The 26,902-nt window shown below is 40.7% G+C and overlaps 2 protein-coding genes and 1 long non-coding RNA gene across 3 annotated transcripts; 2 read left to right on the forward strand and 1 right to left on the reverse strand.

The window, feature by feature from the left end:
• Positions 1-97: 97 nt before the first annotated feature.
• LOC121257953 lies at positions 98-19,417 on the reverse strand. The gene is made up of 3 exons (XR_005939298.1): positions 19,406-19,417; positions 18,110-18,115; positions 98-280 (listed from the first exon to the last, which is right to left on the reverse strand). It is a non-coding gene; the product is annotated as an uncharacterized LOC121257953 (long non-coding RNA).
• On the forward strand, positions 11,459-13,288 carry LOC121257952 (protein CDI-like). The gene is made up of 2 exons (XM_041159245.1): positions 11,459-11,690; positions 12,229-13,288. The coding sequence occupies exon 2, from the start codon at positions 12,259-12,261 to the stop codon at positions 13,027-13,029; it is 771 nt and encodes a 256-aa protein (XP_041015179.1). The 5' UTR covers positions 11,459-11,690; positions 12,229-12,258; the 3' UTR covers positions 13,030-13,288.
• Positions 19,418-22,831: 3,414 nt separating the features above from the next.
• Positions 22,832-26,021, forward strand: LOC121258177. Its single transcript, XM_041159562.1, has 4 exons — positions 22,832-23,089; positions 23,702-23,920; positions 24,024-24,125; positions 25,030-26,021. Exons 2-4 carry the CDS (start codon positions 23,737-23,739, stop codon positions 25,770-25,772), a joined length of 1,029 nt encoding a protein of 342 aa, XP_041015496.1. The 5' UTR covers positions 22,832-23,089; positions 23,702-23,736; the 3' UTR covers positions 25,773-26,021.
• The last annotated feature ends 881 nt before the right edge of the window (positions 26,022-26,902 follow it).

A 26,902-nucleotide genomic window follows, 5' to 3' on the forward strand; every position in this document is an offset into this window, starting at 1 on the left:
AATTTCCATTTCCGTTCTCATTTCGTGTATAATCCTGCATAATCTCGAATGTTATCAGTTTCGGTACGTAGACCAAATGATACAATGCAAGCAAAAGTTCCTAGATTCATGGAGATATAGAACAGCATATAAGTTATCATGCTTGCATATCCACCATTTGAGTCTCCAACAATTATTCCAATAATTACATATCCAATTTGACCTATGGACGAATACGCAAGCATACGTTTCATGCTTATTTGAGTAATAGCAATGAGATTCCCAAATATCATGCGGGAAACTGCATCACATATTTTATTCTAAGAAATCAATATCTGTATTATGGTCTAAGTCTTGAAAAAAAAAAATAGATAAGATTTGGCCCTATCATATCTATATCTAAAAAATCTTGTTTTTTTGAACATGAAGAAATAAAGAAGCCATCGCAATTGCCGGAAATACTAGGCCCACTAAAGGCACCAAAATAGAGGGTAAGTTATTGAAAGTTGTCATAAAATAGATACCTGGATTTAATATTTGTACCTGGGGATCCTCGTACATGGTGAATAACCAAATTCCAATAAAGAAGTATCGTTAATTTCTTCATGCTCGTTCCAAGTTTGAAGTACCATTTGTACAAATAAGAATCCCCTTCGTTACATGATTTCTTCTTCATATAGAGAGATATAGGATCAATGGAGCAAGTACTTAGAAGTACGTTTTGTGCAACAGCCCTTCCTATCTGATAGAAAAGGATCCCATGATTTTATATCAATGGAATTACTTTTTTTTCTATATTTTGTATATTTTTATATGTCTAGATAATTATATATCTATATAATAAACTAAATAAACTAATAATAGAATAAAAATAATATAATAAAAGAAGAGGTATAAAAGAAAGACCCTTTTTTCAAACCTTACTTTTTGTGTAATGTAACATAGTAATTATCCTTTTCAGATGGGGGAGATAGCTGAGTGGGCCTGGCCCCTATAGAACCGGAAACCCTGAAGGGGGCCAAGTGGGTTTTCCTTTCAGGACGAAGAAGGATGGAGTGTTGGGGGCGACAATGGTGAGGATCTGGTTCCCGACGCTTCTCCAGCCTCAGTTCGGATCATGCCAAACGTTCCTCCCCCAGTTCTCGATTTGAGCGACGACAACGATTCCTGGGCTTCGATTCCTGTGGCGCCCGAGCCATGTGACCAGACTTGGGAGTCTCTTCCTAATTTTTCTTGGCAGCTGGTGACTGCCGGTCCCTCATCCTCTTCGGGAGCAGAGGCTTCGCTGCCTCCGACCTTAGCTCTGGACCAAGCCTGGGCCGATGCTTTCGAGCGCGTCTGCCGCATGTTGAGGCCCCTATTCGCCCAGGTATGCTTACTCTTTCCAGACTTGTTTCATTCTTGATTGCGACTTATATCATTCGTAACTGAACCTCTCCCCCCATTTTTTTTCTTGCTTCCTGTCTCTATAGGTCATAGACCAACTGGCCGGTACGATTGGGAACGAGTTGGGGGAGCTGGAAGAGACCCACCGGGGGCTCAGTTCCTTGGGTCGCTTCGGTTACTTTAAGCTAAAGCAGACGGCTCGGCAGATAAAGGAACTGAAAACCAAGCGGAATGAGCTAGTAAAGGAAATAATGCTCCTTAAGGACCAGAACTGGGACCTGGAGGTTGTCGTCGAGAGGCAAAAGGAGAAAAAGAAGAGGTTCAAAGGCATCATTCACGATGTCGAGCTGGAACTGTCTCGCCTGGCCTCAGAGAAGAAGGGGCTCGAGGAGGCCCGCATTTCCTCTGAGTTGAGCCTGATCACCTGGGAGGTTGAGCTGAATGCTTCCCAGGCGCAATTAGAGTCAGCCCGAGAGGAGTTGCTGAGGTCCCGGGAGGAGACGGAATCCCTCCGGAAGGAGGTTGAAGAGTTTCTCCAAGGTCGGGCCTCTGCGGTAGGGCAGCGTTTGAAGTTGCTGCTTGAGACCTTTAGGCATTCTCATGAAGCCCGACACTTTAGAGATCAGTTATGATGGGCGACAGCTCGGGTCTGTGAGCTCGCACAGTCGGGGATCCAGAAGAATCTCGATCTTCTGTCGCGTGACCGGGAGATTGCCAACTTGAAGTCCTAATTGGGCAATGTTGATCAGTTTGCCCAAGAGATCTGGTCCCGGATCACGAATACTAATGCCATCTGAGACGTCGCTTAGTCCTACGGCTACAACGACGGCCTGAAGAGAATGCAGCAACACCTGCTACAGCATCCCGAGCTAGACCTGCGTGCCTTGTCCTTACGGTCTCTGCCTCCCGGTCTTGAGGAGCATGCCTTTGTTATAAATTTCGGGAAGCTCGAATATCCCCTGTTCCTCCCGGCCGCTTATTTAGCTCCTCCATCCTAGCGATAGGCTTTTCGTGCACCTTTTGTAATAGTTACATATATTTTTTTGTTTGGCGGGCATAGCCCTTTGTACTCTGTATACTTTGATAATGTAAATGACTTTGTGCTCTTGGATCCTTTCTCTTACCCTTTTCCTTGTACTTCCTTTCCTTTGTTTCCTATACTTTCTCGACAGTGCTCGTGCCGGGCTTCGAGATACTCGACTTAGTAGGGGCGGGGTCCAGTTTCGAGTCCTTGGACAAGGAAGGCACCCCGCAGCAAGTCAAGAGTGTAAGGACTTGACTTTTATCGACTCGAGAGACCCTGCATCTTGCCAGTGTAGGGACTCGGCTTAGTTGGGACGGGGACAAAGAGGCACCCCGCAGCGAGTCAAGGGACCCATCTTCTTGCGAGTGTAAGGACTAGACTTTTATCGAGTCAAAGGACCCGTCTTCTTGCCAGTGTAAGGACTCGACTTTTATCAAGTCAAGGGACCCGTCTTCTTGCCAGTGTAGGGACTCAACTTAGTTGGGGCGGGGTCCCGTTCCAAGTCCTGGGATAAGGAAGGCACCCGGCACCCCATAGCAAGTCAAGGGAGCCGTCTTCTTACCAGTGTAGGGACTCGACTTAGTTGGGGCGGGGTCTGGTTTCGAGTCCTGGGACAAAGAAGGCACCCCGCAGCGAGTCAATGGACCCGTCTTCTTGCGAGTGTAGGGACTCGACTTAGTTGGGCGGGGTCCAGTTCCGAGTCCTGAGACAAGGAAGGCACCCCGTAACGAGTCAAGGGACCCGTCTTCTTGCGAGTGTAGAGACTCGACTTTTATCGAGTCAAGGGACCCGTCTTCTTGTGAGTGTAAGGAGTCGACTCAGTTTTTTTTTGTACAATAGGAGATTTGTAAATGAACATTTCATCATTCTCATTCATTCGTAATTGTTCATACATGCTGCTGCCACATATGGGGCGTGGTAAAGTTCCCTCCGTTTATCTCTATACATAAAACTTTTTCAAGTGTTCAGCGTTCTAGGGGTGAGGCAGATTGCCCCCTTGGCTGTCTTTGAGGTGGTAGGATCCAGGTCCGTTGCTCGCGGTGACTACGTAAGGCCTCTCCCATCATGCTCCAAACTTTCCTTCTTCCGAGGTGGTTACTCCTGCTTCTCGTAACACCATGTTGCCCACTTTAAAAGACCGTGGCCTGACTCGTTTGTTGAAATATTGCCCCGCCTTTAGCTTGTTATTCGTTGTTCGGATGGTTGCTTCCTCCCTTCTCTCTTCCAAGGCATCCAGGTTCTCTGCTAGCCTCTTAATGTTTTGTCTGGGTCAAAGTGCTGGACACAGAAGGTGGGCATTCCGACCTCCACAGGAATTATAGTTTCACTCCTGTAAGTGAGAGCGAAGGGTGTTTCACCAGTGGAGGTTCGAATGGTAGTTCGGTATGCCCAAAGCACGCTCGGGAGCTCTTCAGCCCATGCTCCTTTGTGTGCCCCAATCCTTTTCTTGAGGGTGAAGAGGAAAGTCTTATTGGTTGCCTCAGCTTGTCCGTTGGTCTGGGGGTGGCCCGGTGAGGAGTACTTTACCTTAATCCCAAGCTCTGTACACCATTCTCGGTAGTGTACGCAATTGAACTGCTTCCCGTTGTCCGAGACAAAACTCTGCAGTATACCAAATCGACAGACTACCAATTTCCACAAGAACTTCGTTATGGTCCGAGAGGTGATGTTCGCGAGCGCTTCCGCCTCGACCCATTTGGTGAAGTAGTCGACCGCGACTATGAAAAACCTGGATCCCTCTCTTGCTACTGGAAAGGGGCCAATCAAGTCCAACCCCCATTGCGCGAATGACCACGGGGCCATAATTGAGGTTAGTTCCTCTGCTGGACAGTGGGGGACTGGTCCGTGCTCCTGGCACTTTATGCATTTTCTGGCGAATTTCTCGGCATCTCTGAGGGTACGGGGCAAGTAGTATCCGACTCAAGTTACTCTGGCAGCTAGCGCCCTCCCTCCTGAATGGCTTCCACAAATTCCTTCGTGGATTTCGACCAATATATACTGGGTTTCATCCGGTGAGATGCATCTAAGGAGCGGCTCGGAAAAACCCCTTCTGTAAGTACCCCTTCAAGCAGCGTGAATCGGGCCGCCCTGTTCTTGACCTTTCGTGCTTCCTCCTGGTTGCTGGGCAGTTGTCCTTCTTGCAAGAACCTTTGGATGTCCATTACCCATTCAGGAGGGGCTGGGGCTGTAACAGATACTTCCTTCCCGATGAATGGGGCTTCGACCGTCCTGGTCACGGTGTGTTCTGGAAGTTGGAGTTCCTCTTGCCCAGATGCAGCCCTGGCCAGACGGTCTACTTTCTGATTCTCGGTTCTTGGAACCTGCCGGAGGTTAAAGTAGCGAAAACGATCCCGCTCGTTGTAGACTAACTAGAGGTACTTCTTCAACCTTTCCCCGTAGCAAACTGCCTTAGAACCTGGCTGACCAAGACTTGAGAATCAGCTCTCACTTCTATCTCTTCTGCTCCAAGTAGTTGCGCAATCATCATCCATGTCAGAAGCGCTTCATATTTGGCCTTATTATTCGTTACTTTGAAGGCCAGACTGATTGCATAACCGTGCTTCTTTCCCTGCTCGGTGATGATGTACACCCCTGCTCCCTGGCCAAGGTTTTCCTTGGGGTGCAGCTAATACTTCTTCTGGGAAGTTGGTGAACTCGATGATAAAATCCGTCAGTATTTGTCCTTTGGTCGCGATTCTGGGCTGGTACTCTATGTCGAACTCGCTGAGCTCGATTGCCCATTTGGCTAGCCGCCCCAAGGTGTCTGGTTTTTGGAGTACCTGCTTGAGGGGGTGGTCGATAAGCACTTTGATCGAGTGTGCTTGGAAGTATGATCTCAGTCTCCAGTCCGCAACAATGAGGGAGAATACCAGCATTTCCGTTCGGGGGTATCTTGCTTCCGCACCCCTGGGCTAGGCTAATATAGTACACGGGACGTTGCCCTTCTCCCGTTTCACGGACTAGCGCCGCTAATACTATGTGTGGGGACATCTCGGTTTGGCTTGTCTGGCTCAGCAGCGGGGGGTGGCTGAAATACAACTTTAGGTCCGTGAAGGCTTTCTCACATGCCTCATCCCAGTTTTGTGCCTTCCTTAGGACTTTGAAGAATAGTAGGCATCAGTCGGTGGATTGGGCGATGAACCTGTTTAGGGCTGCCACCCTTCCGGCTAGTTTCTGGTCTTCATGGACATTACGCGGGGAAGGCATTGTCATCACTGCTTCTATCTTTTCAGGATCCACTTCGATCCCTCTCTCTGAAACCATGTATCCCAGAAATTTACCTATCTCTACCCCAAACGCACATTTCAATGGGTTAAGCTTCATCCAGTACTATCGGAGGAAGGAGAATGCTTCTCGTAGGTCTGTCAAATGCTTTTGAGTTTCTTTGCTCTTTACCAACAGTTCGTCCACGTATACTTCCATGTTGAGGCTAATATGTTGTTTAAACATTCGATTGACTAGTTGTTGGTAGGTGGCCCCCGAGTTTTTCAATCCGAAGGGCATTGACTTGTAGCAGTAAAGCCCTCGATCGATGATGAACGCCGTTTTCTCTTTGTCGTTCGGACTCATCCTTATCTGATTGTACCCGGAGTAAGCGTCCATAAAATTGAGGAGGGGATGTCCTGCTGTTGAATCCACTATCAGATCGATGCTCAATAGAGGGAGGGAAACTGTCTTTTGGGCAGGCCTTGTTCAGGTCGGTGAAGTCTACACACATTCGCCACTTGCCAGTAGGCTTTTTTACCAAACCACATTTGAGAGCCATTCCAGATGTTGGACTTCCCGGATGAACCCCGCAGCAAGGAGTCGATCCACTTCTTCGACTATCACCCTGTACTTCTCAACGCTAAAACTACGTCATTTCTGCTTTACTTTCCGTGTTGTCGAGTCGACGCAGAGCCGATGCTTAATAATGGAGTTTTCAATCCCGGGCATGTCTTCATGGCTCCAAGCGAATACATCTCGGTGTTCGATAAGGAGAGATATCAGCACTACTCTCATATCTGGGTCTAGTCTAGTGTCGATCTGGACCTGCCATCCGGGCTCTTGCTGGTCTACTATCACGAGTTCTAACGGTTCATTGGGAGTGGCCTATCGGAGGGCCTGCTCGTCACGGACTTCCCCGTCCTACTCGGTTAGGATTGGGGGTGATCCGGGCATGGGCGTTTCTTCTGGTGCTTCAATGGCCGCCACGACTCATGTCACATGTCTCATCTCTTTGTCATAGCATTTTCGGACTAGGACTTGTTTACGCGAATTTCGCTGACTCCCAAGTCGGTGGGAAACTTCACCTTAAGGTGAAAGGTAGACGTCACCTTCAGAGTTGGGTGTCCTAGTATGGCATTGTATGAGGATGGGGCCTTCACAACTAAGAAATCGGTCATAGTGGTTGCGGTTCTGGGCGTTGTTCCAGCCAAGATCGAGAAAGCAATGACCCCTACTGGATGAACAACGTCCGCCGTGAAACCCTTAAGGGGCATTGGGGCTGGGCGTAGCCGATCCGGATTGATGCCCATTTTGATAAAAGCATCCTAAAACAAGATATCGGCCGAACTGCCGTTGTCGATTAGAATTCTTCAGGTCCGGAAGTTTGCCACCTGCATCATCACCACTAGTGCATCATCATGCGGGTGGAGGATGCTTTCTACATCTCTTTCATCGAAGGTTATCGCAACACCTCTAGTACGCCGTTGCGGTCTGCTTACACCCTTTATTGCACTGAAACTTCTTTGTAACATGCCTTTCGGGCGTGCGCCCTTCAGGCCGATGAGGTAGCTCCTCCTCTTGTGATAGTGCTAATTTCTCTAAGTGGCCCATCCTCCACGATAGGGCTTTTTCGCCTGCCGTCCCTGACCTCCCGTATTCTTGGGACTTCTCCCTGCCAGAAGTTTGGGCGTCTATCTCCGTACCTATCTGTTTCATTCCCCGGCCGACACGTCAGGTTCTTTTGTTCTTTTTCTTTAATTTTCTTTAGGACATAGCAGTCACGCGTGCTGTGTCAGTTGTTCATGTGATACTCACAAAACGGGCGGCTCTCCACCTCACGGGGGCATTCTCCTTTGGGACCCACACGATGGTTTCCTTCCACTGCCAAGTTGGTGTGGGCGCTGCTCACTCCCTGGGTTTGAGCTGGTGCTTCTCTCTTCCTCTTCACATCTGATGCTCCCCGTCTCTCTCCTCCGTAGTTATCGCAGTTGGGGCATTGCCCTGATGCCTTTTTACCGGCCCGCTTTAGCTCAGACCGTCGAGGGGCGTCGGGGCCTCCAAAGTTTCTTCTGCATTAATGAACTCGTCTGCCCGGTCCATGAACTCTTTCAGCGTGGTGAGGGTCTTCCGTGCTATTTCAGTCATAAACGGATTCAGCGGCTAGATACCCCCCAGGAGCGCAGCTAACGTGATCTTCTCATCCTGATCGTTTGTGGTCATGTGTTCCCGATTGAATCGCGAGAGGTACGACTTCAGATTCTCGCCATCCCACTTCTTGACCGTCAGGAGGTAGGCTGCGAGGCGTCTCCTTTTACAGTTGGCTAGAAATTGTGTCATGAAGAGATGAGCAAGCTCCTCAAAGCTTCCTATTGTTCCTGATGACAACCCCTCAATCCAGTTTCGGGCCGCTCCTTTCAGTGTTAGTGGGAAGGCCCGATAGGCGACCTCTCCCGGGAAGCCGTGTAAAGTCATGTAGGTCTTGAAAGTTTTCAAGTGATCCAACAGATCTTTGGACCCGTCGTATGCTTCCATCTGGGGAACTTTGAATTTGGGAGGAATGGGCATAGCCAAGATTTCCTCACTATAAGGGAGGACGAAGCTGATCAGCAGCTGGTCTACGATTGAAGGGGTATCCATCTTCTTCTCCATTTCTGCACATTTGTCTCCCAACTCTCAGATTTTTAGGTGCATTTCGCGCCTCTCTTCTTCCGCTGTAGTGTCCGCCGGAATCTTTTGCGAACCCTCATGCTCGTTGCCGCTTGGCTCCACCCCTCCCGCCATATCCTCATTCGCAAACTTGAGGGCTGTGTTTTACTGGCGGAGCGTCCCGGTTTCCTGTGCCAGTTTCCTGATGGTCTCCTCCATGCTTACAAGTTGTGCTTCCATTGTTTCTTCCTCCCGGTCTTCCCTCCTCGGAGCCTGGGATTGCTTCACTACTGGCATGTGAAGTACACGTTTTTATGAAAAAACTTATCCTACAGACTGCGCCACTGTTAATGTCGTGTTTCACCGAACAATTCCACAAAGCCCAAGCTCCTTGGTGCCTGCAACTAAGAAGAACGAGAGGCTCCCGTAGCCTCCGAGGTCACTCTGATGCCTAAGTCAGTGGTTTGTTATCTAGTGATGGAGAAGGAAAATACAAAGCAAAGCAAAACAGTAATGCAGCTTGAATCGAGAGTCTCCCGTAGGAGGGTTATCCCTTATTTATACCTGATTCGGGTCCTTCAGTTGAGGGAGATCGTGGCATGTCAGACGTTAGGCCTGCCACCACCCATTCTCTGTCGCCTTAGTGGGGGGGTCAGTCTGCGGCCTAGCAGGAGATCACGTCGTGCCTGTCGTCCTATGTCTGTGTGGCCGCCACTTTTTTGTCATGCCAGGAGATGTTAGATCGCGGGCAAGCCGTCCTTGGCTCGTGGGATGCTCCATCGCGGGCCGGATTTCCTGATATCAACATGGGTTGGCTCGTGCCTAGGATCTGTGACTCTGGGACCGGATGCATGCTGATGGTGTGCTCGTCCGACCTAGTGATTAGACTTGCTAATTTACAGACCCCCGAAGCGTTCCTCTCAATCCTCCCAAGCCTTGAGTCGACAGGCCCACCTTGACCAGGCCTGCGCTTACTTCCCGATACTCTCGCCTTGGGTTTTTGGCTTTCCTACTCTGGCCCGGGTTTCGTGGTTGGGCTTTCCTAGCCTTGAGCCCTTCTATGGAGGGCCTCCCCTCATAGGAAGTGATATAAAACTCTGGATAGATTTCTAGATTCCTAACCATAGACAGTTGAAACAAAGTGTTAATGAGGTTGGTTTGGATGTAAATCAAAATGTGGAATACCCCATTGATAATAATACACATTGGTGGGATGTAGAGAAAGTGAACTAGCTTCTTCCAGCTCAAGTTGCAGTAGAGGTGTTCAAAATTTTACTAAGTCCAGGTGAAACATGGATAAGTTAATTTGGGAACCTGAGCAGAATGGTATGTATAGTGTGAAAAGTGCTTACAAACTGTTTCGATCAATGGAAAAAGAAGACAGACAAGGTGAATCTTCTAATGCAGAAGAACAAAATCAGATTTGGAAAGTGTTGTAGAAGTTACAAATATCTAACAAGATTAAAGTTTTTGCTTTGAAGGATTGTAAGAATTGTCTACCAACAAAAGCAAACTTGAAGAAAAGGCAGGTCCTGATGGAAGACACATGTATATTCTGTGGTGATGGTGCAAAAGATGTTTTGCATGCATTATATCAAGATTTATTGATTTTGGTGATCTAGCTAGGCAAGTCCAAGCTAGAGGCAGTAAAGAGGAACTGAAGAAATTTTTTCTCATTGCCTAGGGATTCTGGTATAGACTAAATCAGAAAATGTATGAGAGTAAAGAGATTCAGCATATTGCAGCAGTACACAAAACACTATCCTTATGGTCTGATCATAAAGAGGTTAAGTGTGTGGAAAATAAGAGCAAATGAATTTGAACACCTCCTCCACAAGGATCCCTGAAGCTTAATGTTGATGGTGTCATATTCCATGATCAACAGAGAGTAGGGGTGGGTGTAATCCTTAGAGATGAGAAGGGAGAAGTTCTGTTTGCAGCTAGTAAGAAGGAGTTTCCACAACACTTTCCAGACAATGGAGTTTCTATGTCTCTTCTTGGCAATGTGATTAAACAGATTCAAGAGAAGATGAAGACCTTCCACCAATGCAGCATACAACATGTAGGACGTATGGGAAATGAAGGGGCATGCAAATTGACAAAGCATGCTTGGAATGTTGATGATCTAAGGGGTTATATCCTGATTTTATAAGTCCTGTTATTTGGGTTGATAAACACTGTTTGTAATGTTTGATCTGGTTAATGGAAAGTTTGTTATAAAAAAAAATTACAAAAATTATAAATCTTTATTTGTATTTCTCATATAAAACGTTTATAAGCAATAACTTAATCACATTGTTTGCTTTTTACATTTTAAAGTATTACAATGAGAGATATAAACGAGTGGAGTTTGAATGAGTAGTGAGTGGTCAAACCTCATTTGTTTAATTCTTATTATGATACAAGTTGAGCTTGAACTTTTATCAAGTTGGATTTTTCATTTACGAATATTTTATCTATATTGTATTTTATAGCTATGATTTACTATAATCTCTTTGAATATTTTAAATATTCTCATTATATATAGAGATAATATTGTAACAAACAATAAATACAAAGTTATTGGAGTTTATATGAACTTTCACAAGTCGAGTTTAGCTTTGTATGAGTGGTATGATGGTATCGTTTAATAATGATCATAGTTTTGTGTTTAAGAATAACTTATTTAATAAACGAATTGAGCTGAACTCAAGCTGCGTATTGAGTAGTATTGTTTATATACTATCACAAAAGGCAAATAGCACTATTGTCCAATTATAATTGTTAAGATAGATTAAAAATGGATAACTTAATGCAATCTCTTTAGAAAGATTTGAATAGAGAATGCATATTCCATGTGTTTTGATAGTTAACAATATATATATATATATATATATATATATATAATGTGTTAATTTTAAGATAAATGATAGTTGTAGTTGTAAATATGTAAGCGTTGCATAATTGAATAAATACGGAATCCACGTAAAAAAAAATTAAATTTTTAACAGTAGATTCTACTCTTTTTCAAAATGATTGTATAATGCTTACGCACTTCACGACTGTATATAGCATCACTCCAATTTTAAAATTTAAAGTTTAGAATGCAGTATTAAAAAAATCTATAAAAAAAAAAATCTATAATAATTATTATAGATTATTATAATAATCCCTTGAATTCAGGTGGCTGTTTTCTGAGCTAGAAATTGGTGGGCAGCTTAATGGTAAATTCACGAGCAAACCATGGGCATGGGCTTTAGCTGATTATTTTACTACAAATTTATGTAAAACCGTGTCTCAGCGCGTCACAGCTCAATCCTCGCTTTGACACTCGTCCCTCTCTCGATGCCCCATAAATAGAAGAGGCTAGAATTTTCTTGGACCACATTTTCCTAGAAAGTCCAAGGAAGAACTAGAAACAGATTCGGGTTATTTTTCTTCTTCAAGATCTCGGATTTTCGATATTTAGGTACTCTCTCCTTAAGTTGTGTTGTTCTTTGCGTATCCATTGTGTTTAGGTTTTAGTTTTGCTACATTTTCTCTATTAGCAGTTGGTTAATTATATGTCTGGTGTTCTCCATGATTGGCTTCCGTGGTTAGATTCGATATTTACATGTTCAATTTTTTGCAATGCAAATCACCGAATAATTTTATGCTCATGTGCACCAATTCTTGCAGTTTGTTCTGTCTGGTTACCTATTAACTGGAGGAAAACGAAAGAAAATACTTCTGAAAATTCATTGATTTCTTGTTAATTGGAACTCGAAAAATTAAGGTTGAATGCAATTGACACGGAATCGATAATTGGGATCTGTTCAATTTGCCATTTTTAAGCCAAATCAAGGAATATAGTGTCCGCATTTTCCTTTCTCTTATCTTCCTCCAATTTCTGGGAAACCAAAGAAAAGAGTACCTATCTTCGAATTTATTGTTGCTTGAAATTTCCATAATATTTTGTCGCTTCATTGTTTTCCCGAAACGTTGAATTTTTTTGTTATTCTGAACAGTGGGGTAACATTTTTCATTTTTCTGCTGAGATGAGTTTGAGTAACGGGAACATTCACTCCGTGATTTGTAATGGAGGAGATGTGAACAAGCCCTTCAAGATCTTCGTGGGTTATGATCCACGCGAGGATCTTGCCTATGAGGTGTGTCGGCATTCGATCTTGAAGCGGTCCTCAATCCCCGTTCAGATCCTACCAATAATACAATCGGATCTAAGAAAGAGCAGTTTATATTGGCGAGAACGAGGCAAGTTTGAGAGCACTGAGTTTTCATTTTCTCGATTCTTGACTCCATACTTGGCCAATTATGAGGGTTGGGCAATGTTTGTGGACTGTGATTTTCTGTACTTGTCAGACATTAAGCAATTGACGGATTTGATCGATGACAAATATGCAATTATGTGTGTTCAGCATGACTATGCCCCAAAAGAGTCGACCAAAATGGACGGGGCAGTACAAACAGTGTATCCAAGGAAGAATTGGTCTTCTATGGTGCTGTACAATTGCGGGCATCCCAAGAACCGGGTTTTGACCCCCGAGGTAGTGAATACACAAACCGGTGCTTTTCTTCATAGGTTTCAGTGGCTTGAGGATGACGAAATTGGCTCCATACCATTTGTTTGGAATTTTCTTGAGGGCCATAACAAGGTTGTTGAGAATGATTCCACCACTTTGCCCAAGGCAATACACTATACTCGTGGAGGACCATGGTTTGAGGCTTGGAAGAATTGTGAGTTTGCAGACCTGTGGTTGAATGAAATGGAGGAGTATATGAAGGAAGCCAAGAAGAAAATTGAAGAGTAGAATGAATCAGACCTGTGTCATGTTGTATTCTTTATATTGTATGTGTTATGTCAGTCCTAAAGTTGATAAAGATTTCTTGGAGAGCATTGCAGGCATATATGTAATGCTTTGTGGCATTCTTTCCACCATTCTCTACAATAGATACTGCAGGCATATATACACAATACACTTGATATGTGTTGGATGCTTACTTGTTTAACTATCCATTCAGATGTAATTTTCAGATACTTATGCAATAGAATTAATTCTTTTAATGAAATTTTCAGTACCTTTGCAATGGGTTTTTCTTTTCAGCCATGTCTGCCATTATTATCATTATTTATGATCGAAAGCATTTTACACTTCACTGCTAGCTGTTTTGAACCAACTTTTGGTCTTAGATCTATATGTTGTAGTTGCTGTCTGTATAGCTGTCCCAGCTTTTGTTTTTGACAGACAGCTACAGTGAAGAATGACTTACACTGGCCAACCATTCTGAATGATGACTTCTGCTGCCCCTTTCTTAATTCATAGTTCATGCTGAAATGGAAGTTGGACAGAGTGGTTCTTTTAAGAAAATCAAGAATCAACTTAATTATCTCAGCAAGCAAATGTTGCCTACTCTTTATCCTTTTGCTTACCTTGAATCCTTCAAATGCCATAAGAGTGGATGATTTGAACATAATTTTCCGCGAAAGTCGATATGTTAATTTTAATTGAATTGCTTCACACGCATGCTCGCATGTAATGCCAGCTCTGCATTTGATTGTTGCTAGACAGGTTGGCATGGTGTTAGGAAACTCCAAGTGGTGAAGACTTTGGTCTTGGGGTATCACTCTCTTTAAGGGCTAAGGTTTAATATGTCATGAGTGCAAACAATCATTTGGAATCACATCTCCTGTAAAAAATCAGCGATTTAATTAGTTTTGTATAGAAAAATTTTTGAGGATGCGGTGGATAGAGACGAGATTTATTTTATAGGGGTGGGTCAAAGAGCCTGTCTTGGAGATGTTCCTGACATTAAAAAAAAAAAAAAAAAAAAAGAAGAAAGAGGTAGGGTTTTAGGAGGGACTCGGATCATGGCTACGGAAGAAGTCTGGTGCTGGTCCTTCTGGTCTTTGGAGTCCCTTCCTGTTATAAGTCGTTTACTGGGTTCGATAATTAGAGTTTTAAGCCAAGTTTTATTTTGGAGCAAGCTCATCGACTGATTCTAGGGGTGGAAGTCCTGTACATTCTATTTGAAAAAAAATAAAATCTCAAATTTATCTATTTTTTTTTTAAAGGCGTATGCAGAATTGTCTATTTTAAAACTTCAAATATCAGTTTTTTCGAAAATGATGCCAATATAGAGAGAAAAAATAAAAAATAAAAAGTTAATGGTTCATCTGTCGAATATCATTGACTCTAGAATGAAAAATGTTGGTACGGCACTCATACTAATCACATGACGGCATGAGTTAGATAATTACTGTATTTCTTTTTTTCTTTTTTCCAAAAACTTGTCGACTTCTGATCACGTGATGATTGGTTCTTACCTGATAAATGAGTGTTCGGTCAAATTTTTTTTTGTCAAAAAACAAAAATAATAAATAATAAATAAATAAAATATTGAATAAGAGGACCACTTTAAAATGAGTGGTTTGTATGATGCAGCCTTGTCACATGCAGGTTCGAATCTAGGTCGGGGAATCATTTGTTGGTCAAACGTCATAGCTCACTGGGATATGATACCATTCCATATATTTCAATTATCAGTTTTTTTTTTTTTTTTTTTTTTTTTTTTTTTTAATGCAAGGGATGGGGTTTCAAATTCAAATTTTTATTTAGAAAACCGGATTATAGACTATTAGGTCATCAAACTTTTGACATTTAAATTATCGGTTGATCATCAATAAAGAATTATTTTTAAGATATTTGTGACTTTATTGCAAATCCAATTTTCTCTTATGCATCACTCCAATCCTTTTATTACATTTGTGTCTAATTATCATTTGGAAAACCTTCAAACCGGATGGGTGGTTTTCCTATCTTTACGCCTACCAATACGGTAAGGACACGTTAGCAGCTTAAACTTTTCAAAAAGAGTGATGCTACCATGTTAGCATTTGGTATTGGGTTTTCACCTTCATTTTTAATAGGAGAGAATAGAGATCCTTCGAACCGGATGTGTGAATGTGAGTTTTACACCCACAAATTGGAGGGAGACACGTCATATTTCCATTGTAGTTACCATATCTCTCACCGTTCTTGTCTCTACCCACGATGATCAGCCCACCAGCATCCCGCCTATGAGTGGCCACCCCACTCTTATCGCTGGGTGTACTATTTAGTGGTTTTTTTTTCATTTTTTTTAATACATTTAAACATTTTTAAAAAAATAAAAAAATATATCAATATACTTAAAATCACTTCCTTAATCACTAAATTAAAAAAAAAAAAATTGACCCGCAGTCAAATAGAGCGATAAGTGTGGGACGACAAACTAGTTTTTCCTCTCGCCTATTTGTCATAAAGTAGCAATAACAATGGAGGCACTAGCAGTTGTGGGGTTGTAGTGGGAGTCACTAGAGACTATCGTCGACGCCTTCTTTTGCCAGCAATGGGCAACAACGTGTTGAAAGAGAGTTTGTGCATTGCCAACCCCTTGTGCGTGTACTGGTTGTAGCATCGTAGGCGTATCGACAGGTGACGAGCCCATCAAGAGAGACCTAAAAAACGCTAGCAAAGGAATAGCTCAAGAAGGATGGCTAGGAGCTATAATACAATGCAATCAGGTATTTTAAAGGAATTAGAGAAGAGATAGTAGAAGATATCAGTAATTCTATATACAATTGTGAAGTACATAAATACTGCATAATCACTTTAAAAAAGAGTGAGGTTCATTATTAAAAAATTTATTTTTTTCATATAGATCTCATATTTTATTCACTTTTTTCAAAACGATTACGCGACAATTACATAATTCACGATTGTAAATATCTTTTATCTATCCACATCGACTGAAGAAACAAAAGTTCATTTTGTTATTAAAAGAGAATTCCTACAAGCCGGTCCGTCCAAGGATCTCATATAACAACCTGCCAATATTGGAGGGACACTTAAATATTCCACCACAATTATTGTGAACCAACACCACATGGAATACTCGGCTACTGCAAAAGAGACACAACCCCTACGCAGGCCCTTCCCTTTTGCAAGAGACACAACCCCCTCCCCTTCGTCCACCTTCGAATCAACACCAACCCCTTCAAATCGAGACGAAGACCCCTTCGAAAGCAGCTTCGTAGCTCGCATTCCCTTCTCAAAGTACTAGCCATGGCCGAAGAGGACGCAACCACCACTGAAGAAGGCGTAACTCTCTCTGGTATGCCCTGTTAGGCCACTTAATGGGATGAGGTTGGACATGGAGGACGTTGCATACTGCATGCAGGCAACGTGGTTCAGCGTGAAGACTGGGTCATTAGCAGATTGTTGTTTTCAGCATATTTATTCCGTTAGTCATGTACTCTATTTTCTACATGTTATTTTCGTGTGATCTGTTTTCTATTGTTACGTGTCTTTGTGTTTGTAATGGGTTTCAGTTACTAGCTACTAGCAGTTGCATGTTGTCATTTATTTCAGCAATCTTGTACGTGGCCTTGCTTATTTAAGCAGCCAAAGAATTATCAATGAAGGCATGGAAAAGAAATACATTGTTATGCAAATCGTGCGGTACTTTCTCACCCGAAGAGAAACAATTTATCTTAGCATTTATATTCTCTGAGTTTGGGACCTATCATTGGCATCAGAGCAAGGTTATTTATGGGAACTAATAAAGAGCGTATTGAGCAGTTGGAGGCTGGGCTTGGTGGAGTGCAGTATGGGTTACACAGGATGGAGCTCGTCATGGCCGACAAGCTTCGTCAGGTGGAAGAAACTCTCAACCGCCTCTCCGATGTCTTGCTTGCAAACCAGGAGAACCCCAACCACGACAACCCTCACCGAGAAGGCAACGACAGGGGACGGCTAGTGGTATCTTCCAAAACAGCAAAGCTTGAATTTCCTCGATTTTCAGGAGATGATCCAACGGGGTGGTTCAATAGTGTGAACCAATTTTTTGAGTTTCAAAATACTTACGAAGCCCAGAAATTTTATTTGGCTTCCTACCACTTGGAAGGAGATCAGGCCAACCAATGGTGGCAGTGGATTTGCAGGACGTTCCAGGAAGAAGGACGTGTTCTCTCATGGACAAATTTTGAAGACAAACTTTGGGCTCGCTTTGGGTCGTCAGAGTGTGAAGATTTTGATGAAGCCCTTTCAAGGATAAGGTAGGATGGTTCTCTGCTTGATTACCAGCGAGAATTCGAGCGCTTGGACAATCGAGTAAGAGGCTAGACACAAAGAGCTCTTTGAGGAACATTTATGGGTGGCTTAAAAACGAACATCTCGGATGGTATCCGAATGTTTAAGCCTCAAACATTAAAGGAGGCTATCAGCTTCGCGCAAATGAAAGATGATCAACTATTGAGACAAGGGACGTGTGTACATCCTCCACCACCAGTGAGAGCCCCGTTAGCTCTTCCGCCAGCAACTCGGGCAGCACCAGCAGTACCTGCAGCTCCTGTTTGGTGACTGACTTGGGATGAAATGCAGCGGAGGCGAGCTCAAGGTCTATGTTTTAATTGTAATGAGCATTTTACTGCAGGTCACCGGTGTCAAAGGTCACGGCTAGTCATGCTAGAAGGACATGATGGCAGCGGCAACATTATCTGTGAAGCTGCACCCATACAAGCAGCAAACGACCTTCAAACGGGTCCGGGTCCACCAGAAAATGGCTAGACGAAAAACCTACTGCAGTTATTCCCATCTATGGACCTTGAGGACAAGGATCCACTTAATGGGGGAGTATTGTTAGGCCACTTAATGGGATGAGGTTGGACGTGGAAGACGTTGCATACTGCATGCAGGCAACGTGGTGCAGCGTGAAGACTGGGTCATTAGCAATTAGTTGCTTTCGGCATATTTATTCCTTTAGTCGTGTACTTTGTTTTCTGCATATTATTTTCATGTGATCTATTTTCTATTGTTACGTGTCTTTGTGTTTGTAATGGGTTTCGGTTACTAGCTACTAGCAGTTGCATGTTGTCATTTATTTCGACATTCTTGTACACGGCCGTGCTTATTTAAGCAGCCAAAGAATTGTCAATGAAGGCATGGAAAAGAAATCAATTGTTATCCAAATCATGCGGTACTTTCACACCCGAAGAAAAACAATTTATCTTAGCATTTATACTTTCTGAGTTTGGGACCTATCATGTCCTTTCACCATTTAAATAGAAAACCCTAATTTATGTGAACTCTCAGTTTGCGATGTTGTGTGCCATAAATGATTGGTTGGGCAATGTTGTAGGAATTCGGTTCTGTAAATAGCGTTCTTGGTGTTTATTCTTAACTTTCTTCTAGTACCATCTGTTGCTTGCTTTTCTGTATGTTCTCTTTAGTTTTATATGTTTTGGCTTGTTCCAAGATCAATTTCAGTGAGAAGTTATGATAAAAAAAAGTTGGTTTTAAATGCCCAGAGAGAATATTCTAGTGTTAATGTTGTGAAGTTGATCTTCGAGAATGGAATAGTTTCAATGAGAAGTTGATCTTTGAGTATGGAATAGTTAAATTATCAAAATTGGTCCTATTTATTGTCATTCTATATGTTTAATTTATTTTTCTCTGTTTCTAGTCCATACAACTCTGGAGTGAATCCGTATACTCCACAAATGTGTCTATACTCTGTTTCTAGTTCATTATTTGTCTATTGTCATTCTGGTTGTTTATTGTCATTCTGGTCCTGTCCATAGTTCCTGAAATAACCCACCAAGCCAACCTGGGTACTCCCCATCATCTACCAGCCAGTACACTCCACAAATGAGCAATAAAGATGATAGGAAGTAGTCATTGCAAATCCTGCAGTATCTATACAAAGACAAACATAAAAAAACACAAACACATATGGTCTAAGCTGCCAAACACATATGGTTGCAATATCTATACAAACATGCCTGCAGTATCTATACACATATGGTTGCAGTATCTATACAAACATGCCTACAGTATATATACACACATACAAACATAAACACATATGGTCTAAGCTGCCAATATGCACCATTTAAAGTGATAGATATCTATTTTTTGGTTGTAGAATCTGTACATGTTTTTTTTACGGCTGCAAAATATGTTTTTTTTTTTTTTTTTTTTTCACTATCTTCTGTTAGCATTGTTAAAATGGATGGTTTTTCAATATGATGACAGCAAATGAGAAATTCGGATTCTAATTCTGATTCAAGTTCTTGGACTGTAAGAGGGAAAGACAAAACTAGTTTGGGGAGACCACTTTGCTATTGTAGCTGCCAAGCGAAGCTACGGATTTCTAGAAAATCTAATACTTTTGGTAGAAGATTTTACAATTGTCCAAACTATATGATGAATAAACAATGTAGATTTTTTTTGTGAATTGATCTTCAAATTAAGCAAAACAATTGTTGTAAGATGACATTAGAGTTAGCTGAACGAAGAAACGACATGGTACTTCATGAGCAGCTACGCATCAAAGAATCGAAATGCTACAACAATGGAGAAGAAGTACAATGGAGTCTTAAAAGTGTTAATCTTGTTATGTTTTTTTTTTTTTTGTAATAATTTGTGGTGAATGTATCTCTGTTAGTGCAACGACTCGTGTAACTCATTGTACTTTTTTTAATACTTCAATGTGATGACTCTTTTAATTTATGATAGTTTGTGACTGCTGCTATCTTCTCTTTTCTATCTAGGCTCTAACATAAATTCTATATCTTAAAAAAATCAAGGTTGACGAAAAAACTTTGTAGTCCAACATAAAATAGATTTTCATTTAAAAATGTGGAAGAATTTTAGAAGTGGCATAGAATCAAAACTGTTGGACTTCTGCAAATTCTAGAAAGTTAATACGATAGGCATCACCAACCTGTACAATATCTTCGAAATTGGCCAATGTTAATGCCAGTGGTTATAGCTCATATACCCCAAATTACTGAAGGAGCATTAGAAATCAGACTTACTCATGCAGTTTTTTTTTTTTTTTTCGAAGTAATAAAACTACATTACAAGGCACAATCCTGTCACACGGTGTACACAAGAGATGTACATTAAAAGGCACAATCAGCTACCTTGATCTTTACAAGACAAGAGACTTACTCATATCCTAACAGTTGACTATTGCACATCACCAAAGAAATACATGATGGTTCCAATAGAAATACAATATGCCTGAAAAAAAATTAGCCATATGGTTCAAAGACTAGGAGTGGTTTGGATTTAGAGATGAGTTGAGATGGTTTGTGAATAGTAGAATAAAAGTTAAATTATTTATTATATTTTGTGTGAGAATTTGAGAAAGTTATTTTGAGATTTAAAAAAGTTGAATTATTAATTATATTTTGTGTGAAAATTTAATAAACTTGTAATCATGAAATGAGATGAGTTGAGAAGAATTGAGATGAATTTTGAATGCAAACGAGGCAAGCAAAAGTATTTGCACAACCTGATAACAATATGGTTCCAATCATTGAGAGGGATAATAATTACTCTCCTAAATAATATAGTTACAATTAACAATATGGTTCCAATAGCTTTCTTCAAGTAAGATTGGCATGTCCTAGCATGTCGTCGCACCCTTAGCTTCTCTTCGCCGTTCTCAAAAACCTTCCTGGCATGACCAACCGCATTAAAGAGTAAGATTGACATTTGTAATTTAGCTAAAGCAAAGAGAGAATAAATAACATACAAGATATAAGAAAATTTGAACTATGAATCCAAATAACATTAAAGATATTGGGAATCTGTTTGTTTGAATATTAAACTAACTGTAGTTAATGATGCCTTTGCATTGATCGGTGTCCTGCTTGTCAATTATTAGGGGCATGATTATATTCAAGCCTTTTCTTTTCTGCTTCTTTACTCTCTTTTTAACTTTCTTTAGCCAGGCATGAAGTATCTTTCCATTTTTTTCCCTCTTATATTGATTATGTTGGTTTGTCGTATATTGTGCTCAAACATGACTAAAGTACTTTTGGATATGGTATCAATGGTGGAAAAGTTGCTCTATGCACAAGGCAGCTTTGATTAGTCAGTTGATAAGGGCCGTTATTAGCCGTTAATGCATAGATATCAATTATTACTGGTTGTTACATGGGCATATATCATCATTGCTTGTCAATATCGAACAGCTGTGGTAATCGACTAATTGCAAATGTAAGTTGTAGTAGAAGTGGTTTTCTTATTGTACTCTCTTTATTAACACTTATTGATATTTATTAACACTTGTTGTACTCTCTTTATTCTTGTTTTTAGAGACTGAAGGATACGAATCCATTCTTTTAAATTGGACGTGATAATAACTATGTGGATTATCTGGCTCGCTCAAAAGATGGTGAAATAAATATCAATTTCGTAATGTTTCATCCGATGTGTGTCTAAGACATTTTGTCAAACGTTAATAGTGTCCAAGCATATAATGTAAAAGTGGAGAAATACTTGAGCAACACCAAGGCCACTGGAGCCAAGCCATGAACAATCGTCTGTTGGTAACGAACTATGGTGGGCGACGGACGGACCAATGGCAGTGGACTGCGCTTGCGTAGTGGGCGATGAAAATGACAAAAATATTTGAGAAAATCGGTACGGCTTGGGCGAAATCTGGAGTAATCGATCTAGGTGAAATTGGCCAAGGAGGACAATGACGGATTGGTGGTGGTGGACTGTTGGCTGTGGATGCTAGCGGTGGAGGTATGCTCGGCTTTGGTTCTGGACGCACAGGGTCGAGGTTAAGGTCATACTAAGCTGAAGTTGAATGAAGTTCTCTCAACTAAAGTGTGAATCAATTTCTATCTCATGTGCACGAGTCTAGCGTGATTGTGGTGTGATTTCTGAGGTGGCAGCTTCTAAGTGGAGGGTTGTTATTCCTTCAAAATTAGACCGACCGCTTAGAAGCAGCTTTGATTGAATAAATGACCGGAGATCAAGTTTTAGTTTAATTTTTATTCAAATATGAATTGCGTTTAAGCCTATTAATAAGTTAAATTTTGTTTTCAGAGAGTAGTTTATTTATTTTTAAGCAAGTTGGAGCTTGTTAGTAAAAAGTTTTGACAAAGTAGATTATTATATTAAATGTTTGTAAATTCTGATGTAAAAAAAAAAAAGTTTGTAACTTCTTTTTATAGTTCATAAATGCATACTTTCCCATCCAAAAATTGTAAATATCATTTTTCTTTTGAAAAATAATAAATATAGTTAAGAAAAACTTGTAAAAAACTTAATTCTTCACGTGTCAATTATTGATGTGCTGAAAATCATAAAATTTAAAATTTAAAATTTGAATTTTAGAAAAAAAACTAACAAAATGAGTCTTGTAAGTAAAAATATAAGTAAAACTATAAGTACATGTAAAACAACTCTTTTCTTTTCGAGCGGTGCTACTCGCGGTGCTACTTTGCCGCCTAAGTAGCACCGCTCCTTCATACAATTACTTTTTTTTTCACATTTTTTAATATTTTTAAATATTTTTAAAAAAATAAAAAATACATCAATACATTTAAAATTACTTTTTTAATCTCTAAATAAATAAATTAAAAAAAAAAATTTGCTAAGCGATACAGTCAAGTATAAGCGGCATAATATCTTTTCTATTTCTTTTATAGCGTAAAGGATTCATTTTCTTAAAATAATAAAAAAATCAATATTTACTATTTAGTTAAAAATTCACTCCCATTCCACTTCCCAGGTCAGATTATTTTTTCAGTGAGATATAAAATAAAATTTTAGGAGAAGGAGGTGGCAATGATAAAGGATTTTTCTCGTAACGGAAAATCCGATTTTGTGGCAAGTGGCAACCAAAAGCCGCCATTTCATAACGTGAAAACCCTCCCTCACTCGCAAGCCCACCCTCTCCCCTCTGCTTGTTTACTTTGTAATTCGGGGAGAGATAGAAGGGGTGAAGACGACGGAGTTTCTTTGTAGAGAAAAAGTCGGACAGACAGAGAGAATCACAAACCCTAATCTATCATTGAATGAGGTCCGTTTCTTTCCGTGCTTTTATAAACCCTCTGGACTTTTATTTTTAATTTTTTAATCTCTTCGTGTTTTTGCGTGCCAATGATTGATGCAGTTTCTGATTTCTCCTTCTCCTTCATCTTTAATTTTAATTTTATTATTATTACTATTACTTTTTTGGTTTTAGGTTTTGATGGAAGCACGTGAATCGTGGAACTTTTCTCTTCTTTTTTTCTTTTAATTGATTGGATTGCGTGCGATTTTCTCTGTTTTCTCTTTTGTTTTTCTTTGTGCAGGGAGTATGAGATTTAGTTCAAATGTAGAATATGATTCGTTGGTTTTCGTTCAATGAAGTGCCAAAAAAAAATCTGCCATGCTTAATGTGGATTCATTCCTCTTCAATAGGACACATAATTGTAGATATGTATGTCTGCGTGAGGATATATTTCTTTAGATGAATGAAACAATGTATAGTTGAAGAGGTGAGATAACTATGATGAATTAAATATATGCGTGAGACCAAATTTGCATTTACACTAAATATGTGTGTAAATAAGCTTTGCTCTCAATATATATAAAGAAGAAATGAGCTCATACTTTGATGATTTAGAATTTTGGTGCATTGTCAATGTAGGTCATCTTTTGTCGATTCTGAATTCTTCCCTCCAAATGAAACCAAAGCCAGATGGGGTATCTAGAGCTCAGAAGTCAAGAAATTTCCAGGGTGAAAGGCCAAATTGGATTCTCATTGCTGCCGGTGCCTTGTTAAGTACATTGTCATTTCGCTTTGGTTACAAGCTGAAGCAGGCACTCAACACAAAGCAGCAAGAAAATGCTAGAATTAGTTCAAAAGGTCGTGTGTATATATATATATATATATATATATATAGCAATTGCAAATTGTCCTTTGAGATATGCTTGCTCCTGACTGTGAAAGTAAATTGTTTACCGTTCAGAAAATGGGAAACCCTCCAACCGAAGGAAGCCTGGTTCCCATCTGCACTCAAATGTGTATTCCTTTACACGAGAAGATGATGACTGCTTCAATTGCATTTCAGGTGTGATTTGTGATTTAGTTATATTTTCAACTTTACGAAGATTAAAGATAAGTTTTAAGTTTGACATCAAACTTCTGTTAGTGGTCATAATCTGCTAATTGCCTGCATTTTGATTTGCAGCTTGATAAGGTCTTATTATAATGTCCTGGTATCTGCATTTAGAATAATGGTGATAGCTTACCGGGTGTGATCTTTTTTCATTTTGGATGTGTGGGAAGACTGATAAAGATAGAACCATTTAATTTAGAGGAGAAAATGATTAGAAATGAATGGATAACTATGGCTCTGCACTGTTGATAGACTTTTTGGCTGGTTGCCAAATCCCCACCCATGAGAGCAGCTGTCTTTTTCTTTGAGTAGCCAACAAATGAAAGAGTTTGTAGCTTTTCACCATGTGTATGTTTTGCATGAAAATTAGAAAATGGATGTAAAAAGGTGGGTCTCCTTTTCTGGAATTGTTAATATACAGAGACGTGCAATCTTGTATTGTAATTTTTGTTGTTTGTTTTTTCTATCAAATTATTTGCATGAGTTAAAGAGGAAGAAAACAAAACCCCGGAGAAACCTGAGAAAATAAGAGCTGGAAAGCACATGAAGAAAGGGAGTGGTCATGAGACTCCTGTAGAATTCATCGTGTCTTCCTCTCAATACGTCTCTGGTTTAATTTCTATGTGACCTGCCAACTTCATTGCTCAAATTTCCTTCCAGTATCAGTCAATGTTGTTTGGCCCAATTGATGCCATGAGTTGGAGTGGAGGACGACAACACCTTTTTTCTCTTAGTCTGTTACCCTTCTTCTAGCCCTACATTGCCAAGTTTCACTTATCTGGACAGTTTGAGAGTAAGTCACACATTCTAATGGAATTTGTAAAATTCTAAGCTTAGAATCTCGTTTATTTGACAGGAACTGAAGGCATGATAAAGATAAAGTGCCCGCCCAATGGCCAGATGCTGAGTGAATCTGATGGAGCGCTTCCTTTGGTCACACTTCCTACTCCCGAATTTAACAAGGATAATGGTGTTATTTGGTCATCTTCTCCTGATCGTCTAGAAATGCCTCCGAAGCCTTTTCACCATTCAAACTGCTCAGACTCTCCATGCGTCTCGGAATCTGGCTCTGATATCTTTAGCAAGCGGGAAGTAATACATAAATTGAGACAGCAGTTGAAGAGAAGAGATGATATGATACTGGAGATGCAGGACCAGATTATGGAGTTGAAGAATTCACTGAATGCTCAGCTAGCACATTCTACACATTTGCAGTCACAGCTTGATGCCACAAACGGAGACTTGTTTGATTCTGAGAGAGAAATCCAGAGGCTGAGGAAGGCTATCGCAGATCATTGTGTGGCACATGTGGGCCCCAATGACAAGCCCTCCACAGTAACAGCTTGGCCATCTGAGACAATAAATGGCCATGCAAATGGGTATTTTATTGATAGGGAGAGCAATTTTGACAAGCCAGAAAAAGGAAGAGGAGGTGGGGAGAGGATTGAGATGCTCAAGAGGGAAGTGGGAGAGTTGAAGGAAGTGATTGAAGGAAAGGAATATTTACTTCAGAGCTACAAGGAGCAGAAGGCCGAGCTTTCCATGAAGATGAAGGAGTTGCAGCAGAGATTGGATTCTCAGGTTCCCAATATTTTGTAGGTACTTAGTTTGTCTATTCTTGCCTTTTTAACCTTCATCATTTCAGGCTCCAAAAATTTGAAAGCTTCGATTTCTCTCTCTCTCTCTCTCTCTCTCTCTCTCACTCTCACCAAATCTAGAGTTTAGCTAAATTTTTTGGTTTTGTATTTCTGGTGGTGCACGTGTGCAAGTGGATGATCGAGAGTGGACCATCTGTTTCTTGAGAAATGTTTGCTCTCTATGTAGATAACACGTAATTATTTTCCTCGAGGAGTTGTGTCATCTTTGTTAAAAGCAAAAAAACAACATTTTCCATCTTACCGATTCACATTTTATAATGCATCTCATAAACTGTCAGAATCGACTACCAGCTGCTAAATAACATCATTCATTCATGGTCTTGATGGTAATGCTCCTTCCATAGTTTAAGATTCAAAACCCTTGGGTGTAAACAATTTTTGAAGACACGGCCTATTGATAAAAAGTTGATTATTTACTTGATTCGTGAAATGGGAGGCGGCATTACGCTTTCAGGGCTCAATTGGGTAAAAGAAATGCTGCATTTGCATGGTCTTCAAGATTTTTTCATCATAAAAACATGGCATCATTCATTCATTCATTCAAGTTTGACAATAAGAATGATTTTTAAAAAAAATTGGTTGTTTGATGTGTAGTATGTTTGTATCTAGGAGGGTGCAAACTGTATTTTGCTTGCTTGTTTCAAATTACCAATAAGAAATCATACGTTGATTGGGGATTGAGATTTCCCATCATTACAATGGGCAATGGTTGGTGACGTTGAGGACAGAAAGATATAGGAGGTAGGACCTGCGAACACGTGCGGGTCTCCAGGAAGAATGTAGGCTTAGTTTCTGGTATGGTAGATGAGCTTATCTGCATTGTGGAGAATGCTAAAGAGCTATGTTTTTTGTTTTCTTTTGGTGGATCTAAAGAGTTGTGCTTATCTATATCTACACTCATAATACAGTGTCTATATAACACTATCTATCAATTATTAAATCAATTCTTAATTTTTGAAAAATAGCAAGTTAATGGGTTTTTACCCTATAGATAATGTCACATCTATATATGGTTGGGTAAGTGTATGTTTTGGATTGCGGAAGGTAATATAGTTTTTAGTCTTGGGCTTA

The sequence above is a fragment of the Juglans microcarpa x Juglans regia genome, chromosome 3S, assembly GCF_004785595.1.
Source record: "Juglans microcarpa x Juglans regia isolate MS1-56 chromosome 3S, Jm3101_v1.0, whole genome shotgun sequence".
NCBI lineage: Eukaryota > Viridiplantae > Streptophyta > Magnoliopsida > Fagales > Juglandaceae > Juglans > Juglans microcarpa x Juglans regia.